This window comes from Corvus cornix, chromosome 2, assembly GCF_000738735.6.
Source record: "Corvus cornix cornix isolate S_Up_H32 chromosome 2, ASM73873v5, whole genome shotgun sequence".
Lineage (NCBI taxonomy): Eukaryota > Metazoa > Chordata > Aves > Passeriformes > Corvidae > Corvus > Corvus cornix.
In genome coordinates, this window is record NC_046333.1 from 91,714,766 (window position 1) to 91,740,627 (window position 25,862).

Genomic DNA, 25,862 nt, shown 5'->3' on the forward strand with positions numbered 1-25,862 from the left:
ACAGCTACCACCTTGTAAACTCAAAGGGAGAGAGTGCTTGAAATCACCCTCTGGCTCTACCGACACAGATATTTTATATATTGAATATATATATTATTATTATATCATTACTCTGGAAAAACATTCAGATAAAAATAGACACTAGCTTGTAGTCTTCAGATATGCCTATCCATTACTTTTATATCACCTCTTCTTCATAGTTTCTGTAATAACTGTTGCAATCCCACTGTGAAACTAGTAAATTCACAAAATGACAAATATAGTCACTGTATGGTCACATAAAATGCTCTCTATGTAAAAAAAAGTAATGTAATGTCTTTGTAAAGAGAAATATTTTACTATGGGGCATGAAGCAAACATAAAAGATTGATTGTTTTTATAAAGAAGTAATGTACCTTGGAGTTAATAACCACTAATAATTGGGATTAGACATTTCACGCAATGCTTGTCTCCCATCTTTTGACATTTTTCAAAAGCCTAAAATTTTTAGCTGTCTTTAAAATCACTGATTTCACAAACTGCCTGCAAAACATCCCCACTGAAAAAAAAAGAAATATGACTTTGTCAAATTTTAGAGGAAACTAGAGGCAATTGAGGGAAAAGCTTAATCTTAAAGTGGATTTCTAAATTTCATCTGGAAAGATGATTGATGTGCTTTCCCCTCCCACACTGCTGTAACTTTAATCTCACCTGGAGGAAAGAGAAAAGGAGCAATCCAACACTTAGCCCACTCAGCTCTGCTTTCCAGACTGCAGCTGGGAGATAAGGAAGCAATGGAGGCACTGCTTACTCTCACCCCTGGATATTTGGGATGCTCTCTGTGGGAGGATAAAGACCAATTACCCCTTGGAATTCATCCTCAAAGTGTTATTAATTTAGATAATTCCTACGTTTTATTCATTATAAGCATGTGTGGAAAAGTGCTCATTATCAAAACTGACTAAAAAGCCCTCTGATCCCAGCAGCTGGCCTTTACTAGTATTTCCTTGTTCCCCCTGCAGTTTGTGCTTCCTAGACCAACTGCTCATTGTGGAGAGAAACTGCTAAGCTCCTCTTCACAGCTCACAAGTTCAAACCCGCTTTGACTGGTTAAATGGCATCTGCTTTGCTGCATGTGCCTCAACAGCACATATGGAACAACTATAACGTGCTTCCTAAGAAAGGTTTCTTCATGTGGAAAAGGCTTCTGTCTTCACTGCTGACCTTATGCTGGTCAAAATGACCAGATTACAAAAGCATAATTTAAACTGTTTGTTACCCATCTCATTTTGCTTTAAACAGACCAGGGAACGCACACATCTTAGCTAGAAGGTCAGAGCAGGTGTCAGCTGCTCCATCAAACTGAGGCTGACTGACAGCTTCTTCAAACAAGCCATGGCACAGGTAGCATAAGATATGCTTAGTACACTCATTAGTACGTTTCATATAATTCTCATCAGAGCTAAGAGGTCATCATCCATGGTGAGGCCTAGCTACACATAAAGGCACAAAACAGCCATCCTTGTCAGAATGTCAGAGTGTGGAGAACAGCACTTTTGTTTGAGAACTTTGGCACAGCACCGTGCTGGGTAATAATGTTGTCTCCCACAAAAGCAACTTCAGATAGGAACAAAAAAAGTGAAGAGCTAGATGAGGGAAAACTGGCTTACGTTCTGTGTAGGAACCTGACACCAGTCACAGAACCCAAGCTCATGGGAGATTGTGGACAGAGGAGCAGGCATCACTTCTTTGAGTGAAGTCTGGAAACAATACAAGGAGGACCAGATTGACATGTTCGTAATGCTGTGAGGATATGAATCACTTCCTTCCCCTTGACCACTGACTAAGTTATGAACTTAGAAATATAGTCCATTAGACATTACTCTTGTCCTCCATACCTCAAATGTTTTTCAGGTTCAATAGCAGAGTTGAGCAGTGGTAACTCAAGTGATAACTCAAGCGGTAACATGAGACTGCCATGGCCAGTGGGTGGTCCTCACATCCTGCAGCCACGAGGGACTTTCTCTCTGGGGTGATGGGCTACTGCTTTCATGGCCTGAAGATGATCATATGCAAAATATTCTGCTGCTGTGTATCGCACAGTGTGTTCCCTCAGAGGTATGTGTTGGCATGCCAAAGGTGTGGTTGCAATCTATCACACTGGCTCATTTAAATTGTCTTAACATAATTAAAAAGCACAATTAAGCTCCAGGCTATGATGTTTGAAGATCTCCTCAAGGTGCCTTCAAAGACATTAGTCTGCAGCATGCTAGAGCTTTTCAACTCTATTATATTAAAAACATCACAACATGCTTTCTGCTTGCCTAGCAAACAGATTCCAGAAGCAGAGCACTGGTTCCATGCTTAAACTGGAAGCACCTGAGGAAGAGAATTGGGAGAACTAGACAGTGCTGTCACTAGCACCCCCCACTAATGCTGCTTCTTGAGTGAAAACAAAACGCAAGCAGTAAAAGAAAGTGGTAGATTGGGAACAGGACTTCAGTCTGCAGAAAGGCATTGCAAAGTTCACACAATTTGTCCAATAACTGTAAGAAATTATTTTAAAACTATTTTTGCCACTTTTAAACTCAATTTTTCTTCTTTTTCAAAAAAAAGTTACAATCTTCAAAATTAATCATTAACCTCTGTTAGTAACACTGCTTTGAATCAGAAAATGTGATTCCTGGAATGTCTGGTCCATTACTGTGTTGAAGACGACAGGCAGCTGTCTTTGAAATTAAGTAACACAAGTTGTCAAATTATAAACCACGTGTGCATCCAAGTGTTCATGTCCTTCTAGTGCATTTCTAACATGAATCATAGATTTGTATCTGTAGATGTTGATGACAGTTAATTTACATTATGGCAATATTCATAAAATAGCCAATAAGTGGGAATAACGGGGAAGATGGAAAAGGAATGCACTTCCCTCTGGTATTACTGACACTTTGTCTGGTGAATGCTTCAGCTCATGATCCAGAAGTGTCCTATACCAGTGTAGAGTCTTGGGGAGGCTGCAACCATACCTGCCCTCAGTACTCTATCAAGGTGTAAAAGAAAACAATTGTTGCCAAGGCTTATAATATGATTATTAAAAAGTAAAAGAAATTACCTGAAAAAGAACAAAAGATGTTGTAAGAAAATAAAAAGTTTGGGTGAAAAACAAAACAAGAAATCTCAAGTGTGCTCTAAACCACTTTGATCAAGCATGACTAGAATTTATTTCAAGTCTACAGCATCATTCAGATGTTATTGTACCATGGCAGGTTTAAGCCTTCAGTTCTCTCCTGAAACACTTGATGTTATATAAGATGTCATTTTAGAAAATATGAGACCATGTTGGAAACCAATTTCCTGAAGAGCTAGGAATAGGGTCATATCGTTATCTACTGTTATACTTGCAGCTCTGGCAATTTTCTTTTTTAATAAATATGGATAAGTCCATAGGACTCTAAAGGACAACAAATATCGTTCTTTATCTTATGTCTCTGTTTCAAAATTGTGAAAAATATACTTTGTGCAAAATGTGTCAGAAATCTTTTTGAAGACACAAAATGATACAAAGTCCCTGATCTAAAACATAAAAAAAAGCCAAAGACACAATTACTGAGTTGTGTTGTGTGAGAGCTGAGCAGTCAAACACAACTCATCAGTTCTGACGAGGAAACGAAGCAGTTGTGTTGAAGTGATTTACCGTCCCAGACCCTACACAGGGCTTGCTGGCTCCCGCGCAGCACTGCACTGAGTGGCCCCAGTGCTGGGCTGGAGCTGCTTTGCACCTTGGTAGTTTGCGATCACAGCCGGAAGCGCTCCGTTCCCTTTCCACAACTTCGGGCAGACGAGCCTGTAGAAGAATCAGCCGTCCCAGTTACATATAGCCAAATCAGACCTGTAAGCATCCATGTACTGATACTTTTCAAATACAGGTTACTAAATAACGAGAAGGGAATTTCGCTCATTCCAAACCAGAACAACAAACCGCACAATACAAACCAAACCACTTTTATTTCTTTGAATTACTTTTGCCTTCTTTTTGCTAGATCGGTCACAAATGTTCTTGCTTTAACACCAGAGCTAGGCAAACCCGGATAAGCAGGATAGCTGTCCTCCAAGAGCAGCCAGGTATGGAATACAAATCACTCAAAGCCAGAAGCCTTTTTTCCCCTTCGCCGTGAGTCTTCTAAGAGAGAAGCTGATGGCATTTAGTTTGAGACGCCTCATCAACCCCCCGGATGCTAAAAGCAGGCGAATCATGACTGCAGCCCTTCCCAAGAAGAGAGAGGCTCCTCGGCTGCCTCTCCCTGGCCCCCACAGCGGCGCCCCACACTTCCCGACCGGGACCACCCTTCCCGGGGTCCGCGCCAGCCGGTGCCGCTGCAGCCCAAGGCCGGCCACCGGCCCGGACTCCCGCCTCCTTGGGGCCACCCGAGCCCCTCAGCCACCGCCTGGTCCGGCCTCCCCCCTCGGGCAGGGACCTTCCGCCTACCCCCGCCCGAGCGAGACCGGCGGGGAAACTCCCGGTGGGAGCGGTGGCTGCGGGACCACTCCCGGCGCCCTTCCTCCGCCAGCTGCGGGGTGGGGCGGGGGGCTGCGGGAAAGAAGGGGCGCGGGAGAGCAGGCGGCACCCCCGGCGCCGGCTCCGCGGCGGGGCGGGAAGCGCGCGAGCGGGAGCTGCCGCTTTAAATCCACCCCGTCCCGAGGGGCGGGGAAGGGGCCGCCAAGGGGGGGCCGGGCGCGCGCGCGCGGCATCGCGCGGCAGCGGAGCCCCGGCGGGCGGGGAGGGCGCGGGGCGGGGGCGGCGGCCCGGGGGCGGAGCGGCGCGAGGGGAGCGGCGTGAGGGGAGCGGCGCGGCACGGGCTGCCCGTGCGGGAGCGCGGCGGAGCGGCTGGAGGGGGTCCCGGCCCGGCTCCCCCGCTATGGCCACGTCCCCGTGCAGCAGTAGCGGCGTCTCCTCGTCGTCCTCGTCGGGGCTGGGCGCGGACGCGGGGCTGGAGATCCGCACGCGCTCCGTGGAGCAGACGCTGGTGCCGCTGGTGTCGCAGGTAGGAATACCGCCGCGGGAGAACGATTTCCCACCCCCCTCCCCCCGCAGCCTCTGAGAGGCGGGCGGCAGCCCCGGCTCTTGCCGGGAGGCTCTGCCCGCCCGGGACGGAGCTCGGCCGCCGCCGAAGTTTGCTCGCTCGGGTCGCGGCGCTCCGTAGCCCCCTCTGTCCGGCCGCTCCGGCAGGGCCGGCTTTTCTGAGCCGCGCCCCCTCCCGCCCGTCCCGGGGTCCCGCCGGCCGCGGGCGGCTGCCGGAGCCGGCGCCGTGTGGGTGATGCTGCTCGCACGTCTCTCCCCGAGAAAGACTCCGAAGTTCCCCGCAAGGTCGCGGGGGAGCGTTGCGTAACGCCGGGCGCTGCGGTGCCGCCGGCGGTCCGAGCCCCGGGACGCCGCGGTGGGTGGGGGACGGAGGGACTGCCCCGCCGCCCGAGCGCTCCCGGCTTCCCGAGCCTCCCGCCTGCTGGCTGTCCGCGTGGGAGCGCGCTCCTTCCCTCCTAGCTCGGCTCTGGAGAGAGCGCTCGTCTTCCAGGGGCTTTGGCGGAGCTTTGTGTTTTCGCGGTCTGGCCTGAGCGTTGCATTGGTTGGAGCTTCTACCGCACCCCAGGGTAGTGCCCGATTTTTAAGAGGTTCGGTAATAGGTAAACTGTCTTGGTGACCTTTTAGCATGTCCCGCACAGTGCTCAGTGACCTTAAACCCCCCCAAACTGGGCTTTTTAATGATCTGCTAAGTAATTATATGGCAGTCATTTTGGTGCTGGTTTTTTGTTGTTGGTGGTGTTGGGTGTTTTTTTCAGACAGTTACAAAATTGGCGTTTGACATACTCATTAGAATTTTGTTTCTTGAAAAATAATGTCTGAAGATAGCACAGTGTTTGCTATATAGGATTTTGTACTTTGAGCACTGATCAATAAAGTTAGCAAGTCAAAACCTATCTGTACAAAATTTTTAAACAATATGTAACAGTTATACAAAAATAACTAGTCCTGGTGAGGTCAAATTGTGTTTCTACCATCATAACCCATCTGGAAACGAACTGTGGTAAGCCTTGTTCTGCATTTATATGTCTGGGCTTCAGGAAGGGTTTGTGATGGGTAATTGTGTTTCTGTACTTAACATGGTAATGTGTATTTATTTTTCTGTTTGGATAAATCACAGTTAGTACAGCAAAGCCCTTCAAAGGGATTGAACCACTTGTTCCAAGGCAAAGTAAAGTTAAATGAATTTTCTAGTCCTGAGATAAAATAGGGAGAGCTCTTTTAGGAAGCTTAAGACCAATCAAAAACACATCCATATGCAAAAGCTGAATAAAGTTGCATATATTAAATTCGTACTTTTAACAGATTTGTATGAATATGTTCTTATTTCTCTGGAGTACTCTCTGATAGCAATGATCTTATTACGCTTGCAACAAACCCACAGAGAAGTATGTCATGTATGAGTTTTCATTGTCCACGAAGCCTATGACAGCATCTTCCAGAAGGTTTAAGCAGCTTTCATTTGCCTGTATACAGCGTGTCTGAGCATTTGTGAACACTCAGAGCTCACTGTTTTCCTGCTGAGGCACTCCAGACTTGAGACAAGCGCATTCCCTTGAAGCATGAGCACTGAGCTCTGTTCAGATTCAGGCTGAAGTTGCTGATGGTGTCAGCAGTAGCTCCCTACACCTGCCTGGGAAAGTGCCCCAGTTACTGTAGTGTTTTTTTGGTTCTGCCTGTCTGGATTGCTCAGCTGAGATCTCACTGGCTGGCTTGGTTTGGAAATTTATGCAAAATGGTGTTTATAGAGTACTTCTTAGTCTCAGAATTTGCTTTTAAGATTCTGCATAAGCTGTGCATGCAGTAACCCTCAGGACTTCATTTTTCTGCTTGTACAAAATACACTTGCAAAGGGCTTTGTTCCTGCTGTGAAGTTAACTTCACAGTTTTGTCCTTTTGTTAAAATCTGAGAAGAGCTATGTGATACTTGTATACTACTGGAAAAAAATAGTCAGAATGTTCCTGCTGCTTTTCACTACTTATTTTAAGCAAAGAGGAAACAAAAGGTGCCTTGTCTGACAAACTCACTTTCAATCTCTTATGTGGGGCTAAATTTTTTCTTTAAGCAAAAAAATAAAAAGCTGCAGTGATTCTTATTTAAATTCATGTACTGTACCGTGCATTGTCCTGATTGTAATATTGTAAACATGTGTTTGCCTGCTTGTTCTTCCTCAGAAAATGTGAGGGCTGGTTTTGTTTGATTTTTTAAATTGCATTTCGTGGCTTGGTTTTTTTTATAGACTGTGCTGTAACAGAGTAAATTTGCTATCAGCAGTGGTATAAGATTCCTATCTTTCCAGCAGGAGAAATTACCCCTAGAGCCATTACTGCGTGTACTTATTAAACCAATTTTAAACTTTTTTATTAAACCATTTTTAAACTTTTTAAACCAATTAAAACTTAGAGTATTTACAGAGTTAAACTAGATCTGTTCAGACCCTGACGTGGCCCATTTTTAAGAGTGCCACAAATGACAGTGACGACGGATTTAAGCCACAGTATTAAGCGTTTTTGCTAACACTCCTTTTTTACTCTCTACATAGCTATACTGTGAAAAGAATCATTGTACAGTATTTTGCAAAGCATGTGGCATGCAGTTCAGAAAATATGGCTTATGGGGTCAAGCACCACAGTTTTCTTTAAAATAAGTAGTATTTTCTTCCCCTGGATAGGTGTCATTAGTTCCATTTTCCATGCATAATACTATGGCATTCTTTAAAAATCTAGACATCTCCTTCACTGCTGCTACCCATTTCCAGACTAATTATTTTGGGGTTGATTTTTTTAATGGAAAGTTTTTGGCAATACATGTCAGGAAGGGTGTTTGAAGTGGTCAGTGCTGACTCATTTAATAACAAGTCATTTAAACAGTTGAGGAAAAGCAAGGACAGGGAAAAAGCACTTTTCAGGATGTGGCTCCACCAGTGGCTTCCGCAGCTGCCATTCTGTACCTGTTTGCTAGTCTAGCAGCAGTCGGGTACCTTCACAGACGTAGGAGTTTGTCTGTCTAGATCTGTTCCAAGGAAGTATTCTGAGAAACAGCAGAATAGATATTTGTCAACCTTCACAGTTGGGTACTTGGGAAAAAGAGGGAAACTCTGAGATCTGTTTGCCTGGAGAAGAGAAGGCTCTAGAGAGACTACCTGCAGCCTTCCAGTACCTAAAGAGGATCTAGAAGAAAGCTGGAGAGGGATTTTTTAAAAAGATGTGTAGTGATAGAGCAAGGGGGAATGGCTTTAAGCCGAAAGTAGATATGTCTAGATTAGATGTTAGGAAGAAATTCTTCTCTGTGAGGGTAGTGAGACACTGAAATGGGTTATCCAGAGATGCTGTGGGTGCCCCATCCGTGGAAGTGTTCAAGGCCAGATTGGCTGGGGCTCTGAGCAACCTGATCTAGTAGAAGGTGTCCCAGGCCTTGGTAGTGCAGGAGATGAACCACGTGACCTTTCCCTTCCATCCCAAATCATGCTATACTTCTATATTCCTGAAAGAACAAAGTCACTTTTCACAGTTGAAGGTGACCTATCCTCCAGCATCCAGAGTGAGACCAATGTGATTATAGCTGCTCAAGCTTCAGAAAGCCCATTTTGTCACAGGCACTTTGGAGAATGATTGTGTGCCCATATGTTACTGAACATGTTTTTCCATTTTTCTTGGTGTAGGAGATCCTGCCAGAGGTTTTGGAATTGACTTGACCTATATGGTAAAAAATAAGCTTTTCTTTATTTTAGCTACAAAAAGCCCATGATACCAATGCTTCTGAATGTTGTTGTTGTCACTCTTAGATTCTACATAAGTTAACAGTGGTACATACCTTGAGGTGAATGAAACAAACCTGTTCTTTACTAGGGCATTGTTTCCTTGCTTTCTCTGAAGCTAGCTAAAATAATTCCCATTTCAGTAAATGTTGTATAACATTACATAATGTTCTGCCAGTATTCTGTTTTTCCAGAAGTTTCTGGAGTTGTATATTAGAGCCCAAAAAAGAAGCCACAGCTGACGTTTTCCTAAGTATGTGAAAAGCTCACTGATGCAGTTTTCAGACTGAAGGTCTGACTTTAGATAGCCATTGTGCATCAAGCTAGAGGTCTATACATAATCTATAAACTTTTCTCTGGGTTTTTTTCTGGTTAATCATCGGGGACTGATATGAGGACCAGTATGGGCCAGTACTGTTTAACATCTTTATTAATGATCTGAATGTTGGGGTGAGCACGGGCCAGCACATTCAACAGGCATGTGAACTCCCCTACAGCAAGTTGGGGAGCATCTGACACTGTGGAGGACAGGGCTGCTAGACAGAGGGACAGGCTGGAAAGATGATATGACAGGAAGTTTGTGAAGTCCAAGTCGTGCATCTAAGCCAGGGTAACACCATGCAGCAATACAGGCTGGGGTCAGCTGTCTGCAGGAAAACTTTGCATGGGAGTCCCGGTGGATGACTTGAATGGGGGTCAGCAGTGATGGCCAGCTGCACCTGGGGTTGGTAGCAGGAATGTAACAAGCAGACTGCAGAAGTGACTGTTGTTTGGCACGTGTGAGGCAGCATGGGGTACAGTACTGTGTTCAGTTCTGTGCTTCGCAGTACCAGGGAAACGCTGACATAGTGGAGTGTGTGACATAAAGGGAGAGGTTGAAGGAAGTGGGCTTGTTCCACCTCAAAAAGAGAGGGTTAATGGTCTGTTAGCTTCCATGTTGTAAGCTAGGATGGTACTTTCCTGTCTGTGTCACTTGAATCTGCAGTGGGTTGGGTTTTTTTTGTCTGGACAGTGGCAGAATTTACCAAGGTCTACAGCTACCCACCTAATGGCAAGTATGGAGAAGACAGAGACAGACTGATCCCAGACATGTATGGTGGCAGAACAGGAAGCAATGGACAGAAGTTGGAACATTGGAAAGTCTAATGAGATACAAGAGAAGGCCTTTTTCAATGTAAGGGAGGCCAAATACTGGGTGAGGTGTGCAGAGCTCCTATAGAGTCTGCAATTTTGGAGATGTTCAGAATGGATAAGACTATAAACAGCTCACTCTAAGTGGACTTGGTTTGAGCAGGGAACTGGAATAGATGACCCTGGAAATTGCTTTCATCATAAGCAAGTTAGATTTTTTCATGGATGTCTGTTTTGCTATCAAAAGATCTTGCTGCTGAGGAGTAATGGTCAGCTCAGACCTAGCTTTCACAAGGAATGCTAGGATTGTACTTTCCTGTCTGTTTCACTTTAATCTGCAGTGATTTTTTGGTCTGACATTTTGTTCCCTGGTCAGTGCTGCAATATGTTTCTGCAATTTTGTAGTCAGATCTTATCTTTACTGTCCCAAATAAATTGGGATCGCCAACAAATTTTCATCATTTTATTATTTGCTTATCTCCTCCCTCTTTATGATTATATATAATAGTTCATGTTGCAGTACAGGTTTCTGTGTAACTCCATTAAAGTAAGTAATCATTTACTTGATATCCTTTATTTTCCTACTCATCATTCTGTCTCTTGATGAGTTCAATATTCATACAAAGGGTCTGGTTCCCTTTCTCTCAAAGACTTGCTTGATGTCCTTTGAAAACTGTGGTGTGAACTTTGTTTCATAGTTTTCTTTCAGCAGAGTGTCTTCTTACCCATGTAATTGGGCAATGCCTATAGAGAAATCTCGTTGTTTTGTGAGGCAGGAATTCCTTTAACGAACATCTTTGTTAAATCTTTGCCAATATGTCATATTTATTTGGGTGTCCACTACTTCTTTCTAATGTTTTGTATTGATTTGCCATGTACAAGTGTCAGGGCAACATTCGTACCTTGACTGGTTGATCTGGTTTTAAGGAGGAGATTGCATGAGAAAGTCAACACAATCCATTGTATCTTTGAGCCCCTTGAAATCTTAGTGAATAACATCTAATGTTGGCAAGTTGTTCCAGTTCATTTTATCTAACATTTTCATAGTGTGTTCTGCAGTCACTTTGATTCCACACAGATTTTCCGGGTACCTCACATAGGTACATTCTGGAGTAGGGATTGCTTCACTTCCTTTTGCAGTGGAGCAGAAGTATGAATAGCTGCTCTGCTCTGTTCTTATTTTCTGTCAAAAGAAGAGGGCAGAATTGTGGTAAGGAAGTAACTGAGAACATCAGTGTTATAACTCCTGAAGAAATGGACTGAAATAGCTGGTACATTATTGTGTCTTTAGTGGAACTTTTGTTATTCTCCATGGAACTGAAAAAGCATGTACTGTCCAAGAGAGAGATTTAAGAGAAGTGTAAAACTGTGGACATGGTGTTCACTATGCTACTGTCAGTGCTACTGATACTGGCCTTTGGATTTTGTCTGTAGGCTAGCAGTGTCTTTGGGGAAGCTGTTTTGTGGATTTGCTGGCTTAGAAGTCCTCAGATGGCTTCTTCTAATACATCAATAACAAAAGAAAAACTAAGGGGGATGTGGACTGTTGCTAAATGGAGGGGGGACCCTGATAACAGAGGATGCAGAGAAGGCAGAGTTACTGAATGCCTTCTTTGTATCACTCTTCATTGACAAGACCAGCCCTGAGGGATCTCTAACTTGGGAGACCAGAGTAGAGGAATGTTGGAAGGAAGAATTTTCCCTGGTCAAGGAAGATTGGGTTAGAGAACACATAGGCAAACTTCACATCTATAAGTCAATGGGCCCTGACGGGATGCATCCATGAGTGCTGAGAGACTGGCAGACACCACAGCAAGGCTGTTCACAGGCATCTTTGAAAGGTCAGGGTGATTGGGAGAGGTGCCTGAGGGCTGGAAGAAATCAAGTGTCACCCCAGCCTACAAAAAGGGTAAGAAAAGGGAGCGAGGGAACTACTGGCCAGTCATCCTCACCTTAATCCTTGGAAAAGTGATGGAGCGCCTCATTCTAGAAGCAATCTCTATCCACATGGATGACAAGAAGGGCTTCAGGAGTAGTCAGCATGGATTCACTAAAAGTAAATCATGCTTGACCAACCTGATTGACTTCTGTGATGAAGCAACTTCCTGAATGGATGAGGGGAGAGCATCAGATCTTTCTACCTCAACTTCAGCAAGACTTTGGACACTGCTTCTTGCAATGTCCTCATAGGCCAACTCAGGAAGTATGAGCTGGATGAGTGGACAGTGAGGTGGGTTGAGAACTGACTGAATGGCAGATCCCAGAGGGTTTGTAACCAGTGGCACAGGGTCTAGCTGGAGACCTGTCACAAGTGGTGTCCCCCAAGGTTCAGTACTGGGCCCAGTATTGTTTAACTGGTTCATCAGTGACTTGCCTGAAAGGACAGGTGCCTCCTCAGTAGGGTCACTGATGACACAAAGCTGGGAGGAGTGGCTGATACCCTAGAGGGCTGTGCAGCCCTTCAGAAGGAACTCGACAGTTTGGAGAGATTGGAAGAGAGGAATCTTCTGAAATTCAATTGTTTTGTTTCTAACAGCTTTGAAGCAGAGAGTTCTATATTAAAAGCACTGTTAGGCTTCTAATTTAGTATCACTAGCTCTTTTTTCTTGAAAGTCTACAAAAATGGGGGGAAACAACCCACTACATTCTCCATGTCTTTTTTTCCTCTGCATCATGCATCAATCTTGTATATAAGCTAATGTTTCAATGTCTGTAGTCATAGTATTGCATTGCAGTACAGGCTCATTACATACCAACTTTTGAACTTGTTAATCAAATGTGTTCTCTCTTTCTCATTTAGAGTCTTAAGTAGAAGTGTCTCATATACTCTCTGGACAATATTCATAATCTTAAGGAATATGCATAGTCTCATTCCCTTCCTGCACTTCAGCATTCAGTCCAAGCTCAGATCCATTTCAACTTACTTGCATTTCCCATGCAGCAGATGCACTGACAGATTTGTTCCAGCAAATCCCTTGGCTGCCTTGTTTCACTGGGCATTTTTTTGTTACCTCTAGGTCTTTCTCTTTCATATGTCAGAGGTGCTAAAGGGTTCTTACATTGTTGGCTGTTGTTGCTCCAGTATGGTGCCAGAGCTTGTGCATTGCCCCTTATGTCTCTTTTTGGAGAATGGGAATTTTTTTTTTTTTTTTTAAAGTAGGATGATCCATATTTGTCTTCAGCTCATTGCATCTGGGGGAAAAAAAAGATCTGCATGCACTCCTTTTAAAATGCTTCTTGGGACCTTGTCTTTATTCTTCAGGACTTTAAAAATCCCAATAACTTGAAAGCTTTGAGAAACTGGTTTCTCCTCTCTTCCAGAATTTTCTATCTTACGAATTAATTTGGTACTCACTTTAAACTTGAAACTTGGCACTACTGTTGAGTAATAAAATTAGGAATTGTGGTGTAAAGGCTTGCGTTGTAACTTGTATGGAGCAAGCCTCCTGCTAAACTCTTGTGAGTTTACATCCTGTACGGCAGAGAAGCTCTGCCATGGATCATATGCTCCGACTGCTGTGCGTCCGGAAGCAGATGGTGCTGCCTGGGTACAGAGTTGCGCCTCCGTAGTTCCCATTAGTCACTAACTCACTGACTCTTCTCCCTGCGCTTCCATAGGTATTGCCAGTTAAGTTGTGAGCTTCTGGTTTGTGTTAAGCATCTCGCGCTCCATGTAAATTCTTTTTCTGGCAGAAGCTCAGCCTGTTACTCAGCCTACGCTTGGTGCTCTGTGTCCCTAAAGGAGGCTGATTGTTTCACTTTGATTTATGCAGAAGAGCTTATCTTAGGAGATTGTCATCTGGATGTAGAGAAGGTGATTATTTCAGTCAAAGTATCAATTATATTTCTTGGCTGATGTGATTGCAGGTTTCCTTTTAATGAGACTAGTTTTTAATTGACAGCTTTTAGTCAGTGGAGCTAGGTCATCATGAAACATTGAAAGAGAAATAGATAATCATTTACAGTTGTGGTTTTTAAGGTATGCTGGGGAGCCCAGGAGTACCTTAGAATAACTTAAAGAGGTAAATTATTTTGTTACATTAATAATTAATGATGTTACTATCACTAATTATATTCTGCTTTACAAGGAAAGTTACACTCGAACATTTTATCACATGAGCAACAGCACTATCATAAAACAGCTGTGGTTTCAGGATTTTTGTTTTGTGAACCCTTGGACAGTAAAATTGGCTTTGAGTTAAGCTTGGCTACTGCTTTGTAATGTTCAATAGCTTAGTCTTTGATGTGATAAATGAGTCAGAGTAACATTTCAAGTGGCTGAAGGAAGATGCTTTTTACTGACATAGCTGAAAATCAATTGCTCTTTTTCGATGGTAACTTATCTTTCATATTTTTGAGATCTGATTAATGACTTCTCTACAGATTAAACAAATTTTTGTAGTTCTCCAGCAGAATGAGTATTAAATCAAAACTGCCACTCTGTGATCTTGCACAAGAAGAATTAGAGCAGCTTTCTTGCTATTCAGCATTGTTAACAGATGGTTTTAGACAGATTAGGTAGGGAAATCCCCAAAGCATGATTTATGAATTAATGATTGCAAACAACTCTGATTATAGTTTAGTAAAACTGTTGTATGGTACTATGAGCCTGTGGCTTTCTTCATGGATTTGTTTTATGTTTCTAATTAATTGGAAAAGTATAACCCTTGCTAGATAGAACCTTAAAGTCTATTTTTTACTCTTTGAGCTGTATTGCATTTCATTAATAGCCTTGTTTAAAGCTAATGGGGTAAATGAGAAGTGATATAGACTCTAGAGCCAACTTATAACTGTCACTCTGCTTTAGATACTGAATTGGATTGTTTCTCACATATATGCCTAAAATGAATTCTCAAATGGTAAGATAAATCCTAAACACAAATTGCAAAAGTTATGTATGAGCAAATCCTAAAGTTCTTTCAGATGTACATAGAAAAATAAAAAATTGTGCTGTTGCTTTTGTCTTACAGACATGTTTTTGTTAAGCAGAATGAATATAACTATTTAGAACCACACAAATCCTGTCTTTTCAAATAACAATAAAGCAAAATTTAGTATGTAGTAACATAATCTTTTCAACATGGGGGTTGTGATAGTATTTTTGTTTGTTTGTTTGTTTATTCACAGGTATGAAAAATGTTTAGAAGAGTAATATTGTCCAATGTTGCAAGCACTTAACATATAGGAGTGACCAGTGCATGGAGTGTTCCCTTTTAATTATCAAAGATTCTGTGTTGTATCTCCATGTTACATTTAAATATTCTTTAATTTTCCAACTGAATGAGTTTTTATTGCCCTGGAGCTCTTCAATGAAGCAATCAAAAGAACATACAGGAACTTAAGCATAAATAAGATAATAGTTCCTGGATTATATGAAGTTTCTGTTTTGTTTTGCACTCCTGTAGGTGGATAGTGGTTGGATTTGCATAGCCTTTTCCAGAGCACACTGTACTTCTCAGTTAATCCCTAGAGCAAGTATGTGCTTTTCAAAACGGAATACCAGGTGTTGCTCTGAACTGAAGTGGAATGGCAAAATGCTGCTAATGAAGCCCTCTCTGAAAGAGGCTGCAGGAACTCTTCTGTTGGGAACATGCAAAGCAAGAAGGATTGAATAGCTGGTATTCACGGCAGGGAAGCCACCTGCTTATGGAACTAACAAGGATTATTTTCTGCATCTTCAGGAGCCAATCCTGGTTTGAAGAGGGAGAATTCTCAGTGGCAGGTGGTATAAGTGTGTTGTCCCTGCTACATCCTTTTTTACAATGTCTGAATTTTTAGTTCTTCAACAGTGGTGTTGTTTTGGATAAGCAGCTCAGAGATGGCTCAGGCATTGTTTGCACAAGCAGTACAAGGTTAGGTACATTTACAACAGCAATTTAGGGGGAAAAGCCAGAATTATTGTTTGCCAGTCTCTGGTTTTGAGGTCACCTGATTATGTTAGTAAATTGAGTTATTTCTGAGACTTGGTGCTGAAAACATGTCTGCATCTGTTTTAACCACATCTGAAAGTACACTTTTAACAGTGATCTTCCCTCTGAGTTGAATTTTCTTAGGCTTAATCCTGCCCAGGATTTCTAGGTGTGGAATGAAAAATGGGAATTGCTTTGTTTATGAAACCTATCTGTTTGAGTAAGGAAATACTGACCTGAAGGGCAACAGGAGGGGAGGAAAATGTACTGCCTTGTATGCCCTGAAACCCAATTATTTGGTCAACTAGCTTATGCTCACCTCTTCTAGTGTGAGGTAGTTGTGCTTCTCAAACTTCAAGACAGCAGTTGAGTTAGAAAGCCAGTTTTACTTCTGGACACATTTTGTAATAGGTAAATGCATATTTTATGATGTCCAGTGTGCTTGTTGATGCTCATATTGTATAATGAGAAGAAGTTAAGTTGGACCTTGTTTGAAAAACTATCTTTGCCCACTCATGTCAAGTTGCTCAAAGGTACAAATTTTGGTGCCCGCTCAGTCTGTGAACTTGCATACATCTCTTAAAAAAGAGAAGAAAGCTTGAACTTGAATTGTCTGAAAATGACAACCTTTTTCTTGGTCGCTCATTCCTATAGAAATTCTGACAATGCCTTTTTTGGGTGGAAGGTGGGACAGTCCTCTGACTAGTACAGCCTGTGGCAGTAAGAGTAAACAAGGTATCTTTGATCAGCGGTCAAGCCTCACTGAGGGTTTTTCAGTGATCTGTCTCCTCATCCATGTGTGGAAAAAAGAGGAGGGAATAGCAGCAGTGCAGGTCAGTTTCTGTGTACTTTTCTGCTTCACCTCTGCAGATCAGTGGGGATCTCTGATTTTAAGGAGTCTGTGAAAAGAGAACATTAAAAAGAAATCATATTTCTCCTCTACAGTAGGGTACTTTAATAACATTATTAAAGTAATTCAATCCTCTACATAATATTCAAGAATCCACAGGCTGCAAGAACAGTGAGCTGTGTTCATTCCTTTTTTTTTCCCCGTGATGTTCCTTTTCACAACTTAAAAAAAAAAAAAAAAAAAAAAAAAGAAGAAGAAAGAATTGGAAATAATTTATTCCCATGGGGGGAAAAAAAAAGTCCTGAAGTTTTCAGAGTTCTTATTGCTTTGGGGAAAAAAAAGCCAGCACCAAAAAACCCCACCACGCAAAGCCCCAACCCCAAAATAATCCCTGGAGGAAATAAGTTGGTGTCATCAAATTGCTCCACTGCATTTGAACAAGTTAATCTATATCACATTTTGGCTAATCATTTTCACAATGGTGTTTGGTTTGGAACTTGAAATTTAAAAGTTCCTTGGTTTTCTAGGAATGCATTCAGCACAAAGAGAGGGTATTCACTACTATAGTACAGTCTTGCTCCGAGTTGAATCCTTTCTTTTGATCTCTTAAGAATTCCAAGAATGTCTGACAAGTACATAGCAATGGTACTAATAATCTGAGGTGAGTATTTGAATTTGAAGTTGTGTACTCTTGTCTTTCCCAGTGAACTTTACAAAGAGAAGATTTTGAAGTGTAGATCTAAAAGAGGTGAAGAGGATGGTTTTGACCCCTTTCAGATAATATTTCTATCTTGTGAGAAGTGCACAATTAGGTATGGTAGTGTTTTAAAATTAAATGTAGAGTTTGCAGTTAACCAGCTGGAAATCTGGTTACAACTGCATTATAGCTCGTGTTGGATTTGCTGCTTAAACTCTCGTGATCTTTCCTAGGCAAGCATGCTGAGGACTATGGGATATAAGATACTAGGTTAGGTACCCCAGTGATCCGAGCTAGTAGGGCTGTTTTGTGTTGCTTGGCAGCTCCTACTTGTCGCTGCAGGTCATTGGTTGTTCCTTCTTCCTTTTCAGAGGTGGCTTGCCAGCTTGTTAGACACTGCTGTGAAAGATTGCCTGAGGCTCCACTAAGCGTGTTTGCATTTGCCCACAGATAAGTGAACCAGCCTACAGGTTGTTAAAGTTGTTTATTTAATTTGCTTCCCTGAAGGTTTTTATGAAAGATACTTTTTTAAAGCCTCCAGGTAAAGGTACAAATACAACAGTCTCAATGCCACAAGTCTGACAGTACTCAGCAGTCCTGGGTATGCAGTGCATTTGTACTGCTCTTCTAGACACCAGACTAGAGGAACTGAGGAAAATTCCTAAATAGCGGGTAGCTGGATCACATCACCTCATGGAAGCTGTCTTAAAAGTGTTGACTCAGCGTCCTGAATGATGTGTTAAGGTCTGTGTGACTTCTGTAAGAAGGGGTTGATTGGCCCTTTGAATAATAACTCGTAAAGAAACTGTTCTGGTTCAATTGTCCATAATTGTTTCAAACAATGTTTTCAGTATAAGTAGAATATTGGTTTTTACAATTAACTAGTGCATTAGTAGTTAGTGCAGTTGAATTTCATTTTGGTTAGTCTTTTCCAGCCTTTGAAAACTTTCAAAATTGAGTTTCTGCAAAGTTTATTTGTTGAATTTTTCTACAAGATTAAATATGAGTAGAAAGATAAGGCTTTCCAAGTCTGAAAATCCACATACTAGCTGAACTTTAAAAAAAAAAATTTAGTGCTTGAAATTCTACAAAATGCTTAAGATTTCCATTAGTGCCTGGACAGGCATCTAATCTTAACCAACTTTTGGTTTTTAGGACAGGTAAGCAAGTAGTCCTTGTTCACTTCCTAAGAACCCTGAGGCTCATCTTGTGATGAGAAGTCTGTGTTACAGTTCTCTTTGTAGCCCTTATGGACAGGACGTCAAATGCCAGCTGCTCCTTCTCCACTCTCTCTGATGCATGGTGTGGGCGTTAGAACAACATGTGCTGCTGTCTGGGTAAAGGAGTCTGAAGACCTGATCATCCACAAGGAGTACATGAGACCTAATGAGAGACAGTACCTAAAATGTAATATTAGATGTTCCTCTGTGCCCCCAAACTCAAGAAGAACGAAGGAAAGTACAAGCAGTGTGGGAAAGGCCTTTTTCACCAAGATTTCTACATGTTGTATTAAATGCAACTAAATTTACCTTATAGCACTCTTCTTGTACGGCCAGTATGTAGTGCTATCACATTTTCCTAGCAAAGACTTTCCATTCCTGGTATTACTTTTTTTTTTTTTTTTTTTCAGAAACAAATTTTCTCCTGTTATAAAGTTAATGGAAGGTAGAAAGCAGAAAATGCACAAAATGGAAGAGGAGCTGTTACTCTAAGGCAGCTAATCCTCATAGCATAGAGAAAACATCTTGAATTTTTTCTAGCAGGAAAGCTGATCAATACAGAATTAAAGAATCAATGGCCTGGGTTGGAAGGGACCTTAAAGGTCATCTAGTTTCAACTCTCCCTGCCAAGGGCAGGGACACCTTCCCTTACATCAGGTTGCTCAGGGCCCCATCCAGCCTGGCCTTGAACACTTCCAGGGATAGGCCATCCACTTCTCTGGGCAACTTGTTCCAGTGCCCCACCATCCTGAGAGTAAAGATTTTTTTTTTCCAAATCTTTATTCTAAACAGATTCTCTTTCAGTTTGGAGCCATTCCCCCTTACTCTGTCACTACATGCCCTTGTAGTAGACCCTCTCCATCTTTCCTGTAGGTTCCCTTCAGGCACTGGAAGGCTGCAATGACGTCACTCAAAGCCTTCTCTTTTCCAGAATGTGTTGGGTTTGTGTGGCAAGGTTTTGGTAGTGGGGAGGCTGCAGGGGTGGATTGTGAGAAGCTACCAGAAGCTTCCCCCATGTCTGACAGGGCCGATGCCAGATGGCTCCAAGATGGACCTGCTGCTGGCCAAGGCCAAGCCAGTCAGGGATGCACAGGATTATCACAGTGCCTCTGTGATAATGTATTTAAGAGGAGGGAAAAGGTATTGTGCAGAAGGAATTGCAGCCAGAGAAGAGAGGAGCAATAATATGAGACAAACAACTCTGCAGACACCGAAGTTGATGCTCCAGTTGCAGGACTAGAGATTCCCCTGCAGCCTGTGGTGAAGACCATGGTGAATGAGCTGTCCCCCTGCAGCCCATGGAGGTTCACAGGGATGCAGGGATCCATGGTGGAGCAAGTAGATCTCTGAAGGAGTCTGTGACCCCATGGGAAGCCTGCGCTGGAGTGGCTCCTTGCAGGAGATGAGGTGATGCTGGACCAGGTTCCCTGACAGGATTTGTGATCCCAAGGAGCATCCATGCTGGAGCAGCCTGTTGCTGAAGGACTGCACTTCATGGGAGGGACCCATGCTAGGGCACTTCATGAAGAACTTCAGCCCATGGGAAGGACTCATGGTGGACAAGTTCATGGAGGGCTGTCTTCCATGGGAGAGGCCTCATGCTGCAGCAGGGGAAGGAAACCTCTTGCTGAGGAGGAAGCAGCAGCAGAAACAGCATATGAGGAACTGACCACAGCCCCCATTCTCTGTCTTCTTGTGCTGCTGGGGAAAAGGAGGTAGAGAATCACAAATAAAATTAAGGCCAGGAGGGAGGGGTAGAGGGAAGGTATTTTTAAGATTTGTTTTACTTCTCACAATCCTACTCTGATTTAAAAATTCATTTATTGAAATTAAATTCACTTAATTTCCCCAAGCAGAGGCTATTTAGGCCATGATGGTAAGTGGTGAGTGATCTCTCCCTTCCTTATCTCAGCCCAGAAGCCTTTTATTATATTTTCTCTCTCCCTTTTCCTACTGAGGAGGGGATTGATAGAGTGTCTTTGGTGAGCACCTGGCATCCAGACAGGGTCAACCCACCACATAAGAGGCAGTAACAAATGCTACTCTTGAGAGTTGAAATCATCCTGAGTACAATGTGGGTACTTTCCCAGGCAGAGAGGTGGGCAGGGTATCTTCCAACATGACTTGTCAGCTTAACTCTTGTGTTTGTAGCAAGGGCCATGAAATAACTATATTTCCTGTGGTTTTATTTATAGGTGTCTATAAATACTTCCTGAAACCCAGTCTCTTAAGTATCACTTAATTCTGTCATGCAAGACTTAATTACACTGACAATAAATAGACATTAGAATATTTTTAACTCAGCGTGTTGTCATGATGCTTCCTGAGCATGAAGTGTATGATGACTTAAATGTCAGTATCTGAAGGCCTTCAAAAAGATCTGAAAACAGCTGCTCAAAAATTGCCACAACTGAGCTTGTTTCCTTAAATATGAAGTACATCTTGATACGTTATGGCTGTATCTGTTAGCTTTGGTAAAATACTTGAGAAAAGGCCATTATTTTTCTGGGGCTTCTCATAACAAGTGACAAAGATTGTAGCTGACAGATTCTTGAGACTGTACACTCCTTAAACTGATTGTCTCAAATCTCAGATAAACATTCCACGGAAATAGTGTAAGAGCTCACATTAAACAGAGGGTGAGTACCATCAAAAGGACTGTTTCCTTTCTAAGACCTGATCACTAAATCCTTAAGTAAACATCATGTAACGTATTGCCCTTGTTCAAAGAGACTTGCAGGTAATCTTTTCAGCTGCTAAGTCCTGTCCAAACATCACAGATGTTGGTGACTGGGAAATACATGATCAGAATATAACAGATTAAATATTGGGGAGGTGTTAAGCTTGAGGGAGGTCTTAGATGATGTTCTTGGACTCGCAGGGGTTTCCTTCATTAAAAAAAAAATTAAAACAGTGATAGTTCTAGTCTGGTTGCAACTGGATGGACTGCAGGGGATAAGCAATTTTCTGTAATCGGAAATATCTTAAATGCTGCAAGTTTTACTAGTCCAGTTTTGTATAGGCTCTTAGGGTTTCTTTGGCTGGTTATTGGGGAGAAAATTCCTTAAGTTTCTTCTGGGTCTTTCCTTTTCTCCATTTAGCTTGTCCAATTTTTTATCTTTGTTTTAAATATTGTTTAAAAGTCAGGAGTAAAACCTTTGCTTATTCTTTATTTTAGAAGCCTTTCCTATTGGCCTTTTAATGCTCACTGCTGTATTTGTGTTCTGAGGCACAATTCAGAACTGTTTCCTTCACTTAACAAACTAGTGAAATTCCTCTCCTTGCTAAGTTAAGATCTTGGGGGTTTTTTTTAACCCTGACTGTTAATCACAAGCTAAATTAATTCTTGAAAAGAATCCTAAACTGCAGTTGCTATTACCTCTGCTTTTTCAAAACTTGATTTGAAATGGAGGATGTACCTGTCACTTTTAACACTCTCTGAGGGAATGAGAACGCATAATTCTGAGAAATCTTTCTCCTTGTTTGTACAGCAGTGTTTTCTGCCGGTGGCAGGTTATGAGAAGCCCTTCTTGTATCAGAACAGCTTTCCTCATGCCTTTGACATTATTAAGCATTTTACATTTGGTATGTGTAACTCACGTTTCTAGAACCAAACCCAGCCCGTTTTTTTTAACTGATCTGTATTTCATATCTTTCTTTTATCATGACCTACCTACTCCTATTTCAGGGCTGTTTGTTACTTAGTTTTTTATAGGAAACATCCTATGCAAATCGGATATCAGTACAGGCTGCATTTGCTACCTAATGTTGATCACACTTGAAAGAGGTGTTGCATGAAGCTGTTTGCTGTGATGTTTCAAACTTCTTGACCAACTTCTGTTTTAGTTTTCTCACCATGGTTGTTTTTAACTGTCAATCCATACAGTTTTTTGACTTCTCTGAGAAAATAATTACAGGGCTCAACAAACTTCCATCCATTCCAGTGTTAAGATAGTTACTATACTGGCCCCACGTTAGCCAGTCAGAGAAGAAATTCTGTTACTCAGCTAAGAGTTCATTATTCCAGGAGATATTTGCAAAGCCTCAGCTGCTGTGTATAACCATAGGCTGAGTTTAATGTTCATATACAAGCTACTCATGTGGGTGTCTAGAGTAGGTCATAGAATCAGAGAATGGTTTGGGTTAAAAGGGACCTTTCAAGACCATCTAGTTCTGCCCCCCCTGCCATTGGCAGGAATACCTTCCACTAGACCAGGTTACTCAAAGCGCCATCGAAGCCCCAGGTTGTTCAAACTACCTGGCCTTGAACTCTTAAAATGATGGGTCTTCCACACCTCAGGGAAATTGTTCCAGTGCCTCACCACCTTCATGGTGAAAAGTAACCTCTTTAAGTCCAGTCAGAATCTACCCTCTTTTAGTTTAAAACAATTGACCTCTCTACTGTCACTACAGGCCTTGGTAAAAAGTCTTTCCTAATCTTCTTCTAAGCTACCTTTATATATTAAAATGCCACTCATAAAATATGCATTTTATATATTATAAGGTCTCTCTGGAGCCTTCTGCAGACTGAACCACCCCAGCTCTCTCAGCCTGTCTTCGTAGGAGAGGTGCTCCATCCCTCTGACCATCTTCATGGCCCTCCTTTGAACTGTCTTCAACAGGTCCATGTCCTTCTTCTGTTGGGAACCCCAGCGCTGTACACCCCACTCTAGGTGGGGTCTCACCAGAGCAGTGTAGAGGGGAAAAATCCCCTCCCTCAGCCTGCTGTCCACACTGCTTTGGATGCAGCCCAGGATACAAGCACATTGTTGACTCATGTCCAATTTTTCTCGCACCAGTACCCCCAAGTCATTTTCTGCTGGGCTATTCTCAATCCATTCATCCCCCAGCCTGCACTGGTACTGGGGATTGTCCCAGCCCCAGTGCAAGACCTTGTATGTAGCCTTGTTGAACATCATGAGGTTAAGATGACACTGGTGATGGACCTGTCAAAACAGCTGCTTGTTCTTGCTTAACTTTGGCAGGGGTAGTAGAGGACTTTTTTCTGCAAAAATTATGATGCCCTCTGAAGAGAATGCTAAAGAAATAATAGAAATGTAAAAGGCACTCATGTTCCTTAGAGTGTTTTGTAAGACTTTAAAAAAGAAATTTAAGCTGTGATATCTTCATGGTTTTTATTACTTGCATACCTCTGCAGTAACATGGGAATTAAAATAAATGCCCTTGATGATTTGTAAGAGACAGTAGGATTCCTTTCACTCTGCAGTGTTATTTGCATATGCATTTTTTTTCAGGATTATGCAGAACATGTTTAAACTTTTACTGGTGTAAAATGCTGTGGGAGGTAAACTTGCAGCCAGTATGTAAACTTGCAGTTTGTTTTAGGCCAGTGTTATTTTATGTGTACTTCTGAGAAGTCAATAACTATGTGAATGTGATATTAACCCAGCATTGAGTTGCTGTTTGCTTAAAAACCAGTTGAAGAAGCACAGTTGTGACCCTCTGTCAATTTGGTTTTCCTCAGCATTTGGACTAATGCTCTCAGTTGGCTTGCTAGCCATGCCTACTCAAGAATTCACCAGCTGGCACTGTTAGATTAGCTGCTGATGGGTATTTGTTAATTCTGTATACCTGAAGTATCTACAATGCAAGAATTCAGGGGAGCTGCCTAATGCAGTTGTTTTTACTATGAATTTCATGTTGGTCTGGATTTCCACTGAAGTGATGACAATTGTGTGTTTTGAGGAATGTCATTCCTCATCTAAAATGGATTTGGCGATGCTCAGATGTTTCCTCAGTTTACTTTCTAATAGGACTCTGTCTTCATTGTAAGAAGATCTTTTCACTGGAAAGGCATCTGGGGTTTATAGGCACTGGAGTTGAAGTGATTCAGGGGACTCTTGCAGGGACAGATTTATTGTATGAATTATACAAAGTGGCCTTCCTTTAGACCTTGTGGCTTAGGTACATGTTGGAAGAGTAGGGCGTATATAAGAAGACAGTGGGCAGACAATGCATTTCTATACTGATGTTTTGTACTAGAACAAAATATTCTTCTATTCTCATAGCAGTTCTTCCATAGGGCAGCACTGTTCTTAGTTTTTTTGGCTTTTTTATTTTTCTTGTGTGTGCAAAGCCCTCTATGAAGTGTTGACATTTCCCACTGCAAAGGGTTTAATACTGGAAATTTGGCTAAACCAGCTTCTGGCATTCAAAACCAGCCTCAGCGAGGTGTTAAACAACACCACTCTTTTTTTTCTCCAGAAAGACGACTCAGTGATATCTGAAGGGTAAACCTTGGGCATCGATCAAATCGTGAAGCAGAACAGTTCTTACACTGCTTCCTGCTATGTCCTTGAATCTGAAGTGAGCATTACAGGTACAGCTTGTGTGCTCCTGTCCCACAACAGGCTTGACTGGTAGGAGACTGTATGAGTTAATGATGATTTTTGTTTTTTTGAGGAGCAGCAAAGACATCTGTGATCAATCTGATATAGCTAAGATGTTCAGACACTTAAGTAATTCATGTAATTCTGAGATTCTCTCAACAGACATCTTTGAGTTCCTGGAGATGTGGCTTACAGTGGAGTTCTGTGGGCATTTTGTTCTAAACTGCTGCTGAAAGGAGCACTTCTGTTCATCTTTCTCTCTCCAGGCTGTACTGTTTCCCACCAAAAATATTCATAAAGCTATGCAGTGAACATGTCTGGGGACCTGGTTATGGGGAAAACTAACAAGCATCACGTTCTCCACAACTGAGATTTAACCCACATCAGATGAATTCATTGCAAACATGAGAGTGGGAGACAAGGACAGTCAGGACTATTTTTGTTGGGTTTTTATGCTGGTTTAGGATGTTTGAAACTACAGAGTTTTATTTCTGTCCTGCTTCTCACTAGAAAATAGTTGTTGTAGCAGAATGCAAAGCTCATGTTTGTAATGGAGTTTATAGTTAGTTAATTGTGGGTGGCAGGATTCCATACTGTTCTCATGTTCGCCTAATGCCTTGGTTGAGAAGCTGCTTCTGCAATCCTGCCTTTCTCCTCTGTGAGGGGAAAGGCTCTCTGTTTCCTCATGTTGGGTGTTTTGGACAAATCTTCAGTCTCCTGCAGCCCGTGTGCAGCTGATCTCCAGCCTATGTGATCCAAGAGGGAACGTGTATTGCTCTACAGTGGTCGGAAAAGCCAAGTCAGGAGTTCAAAATAGGAATGTCCTCACAAATTGTTTTACTGATAACTTGTAATCTAAATGGCAACCTTTTTCTGAATTCTAGGAAACGT

General features: G+C 42.3%; 1 protein-coding gene across 1 annotated transcript in view; it reads left to right on the forward strand.

Moving 5' to 3' along the window:
• The first annotated feature begins 4,816 nt into the window (after positions 1–4,816).
• CTNNAL1 (catenin alpha like 1) overlaps positions 4,817–25,862 on the forward strand; it is a 57,451-nt gene continuing 36,405 nt past the window's right edge. The window contains exon 1 of the mRNA XM_039570676.1: positions 4,817–5,021. Coding sequence (XP_039426610.1) covers positions 4,896–5,021 — 126 coding nt within the window. The 5' untranslated portion in view covers positions 4,817–4,895. The remainder of the gene's footprint in view (positions 5,022–25,862) is intronic.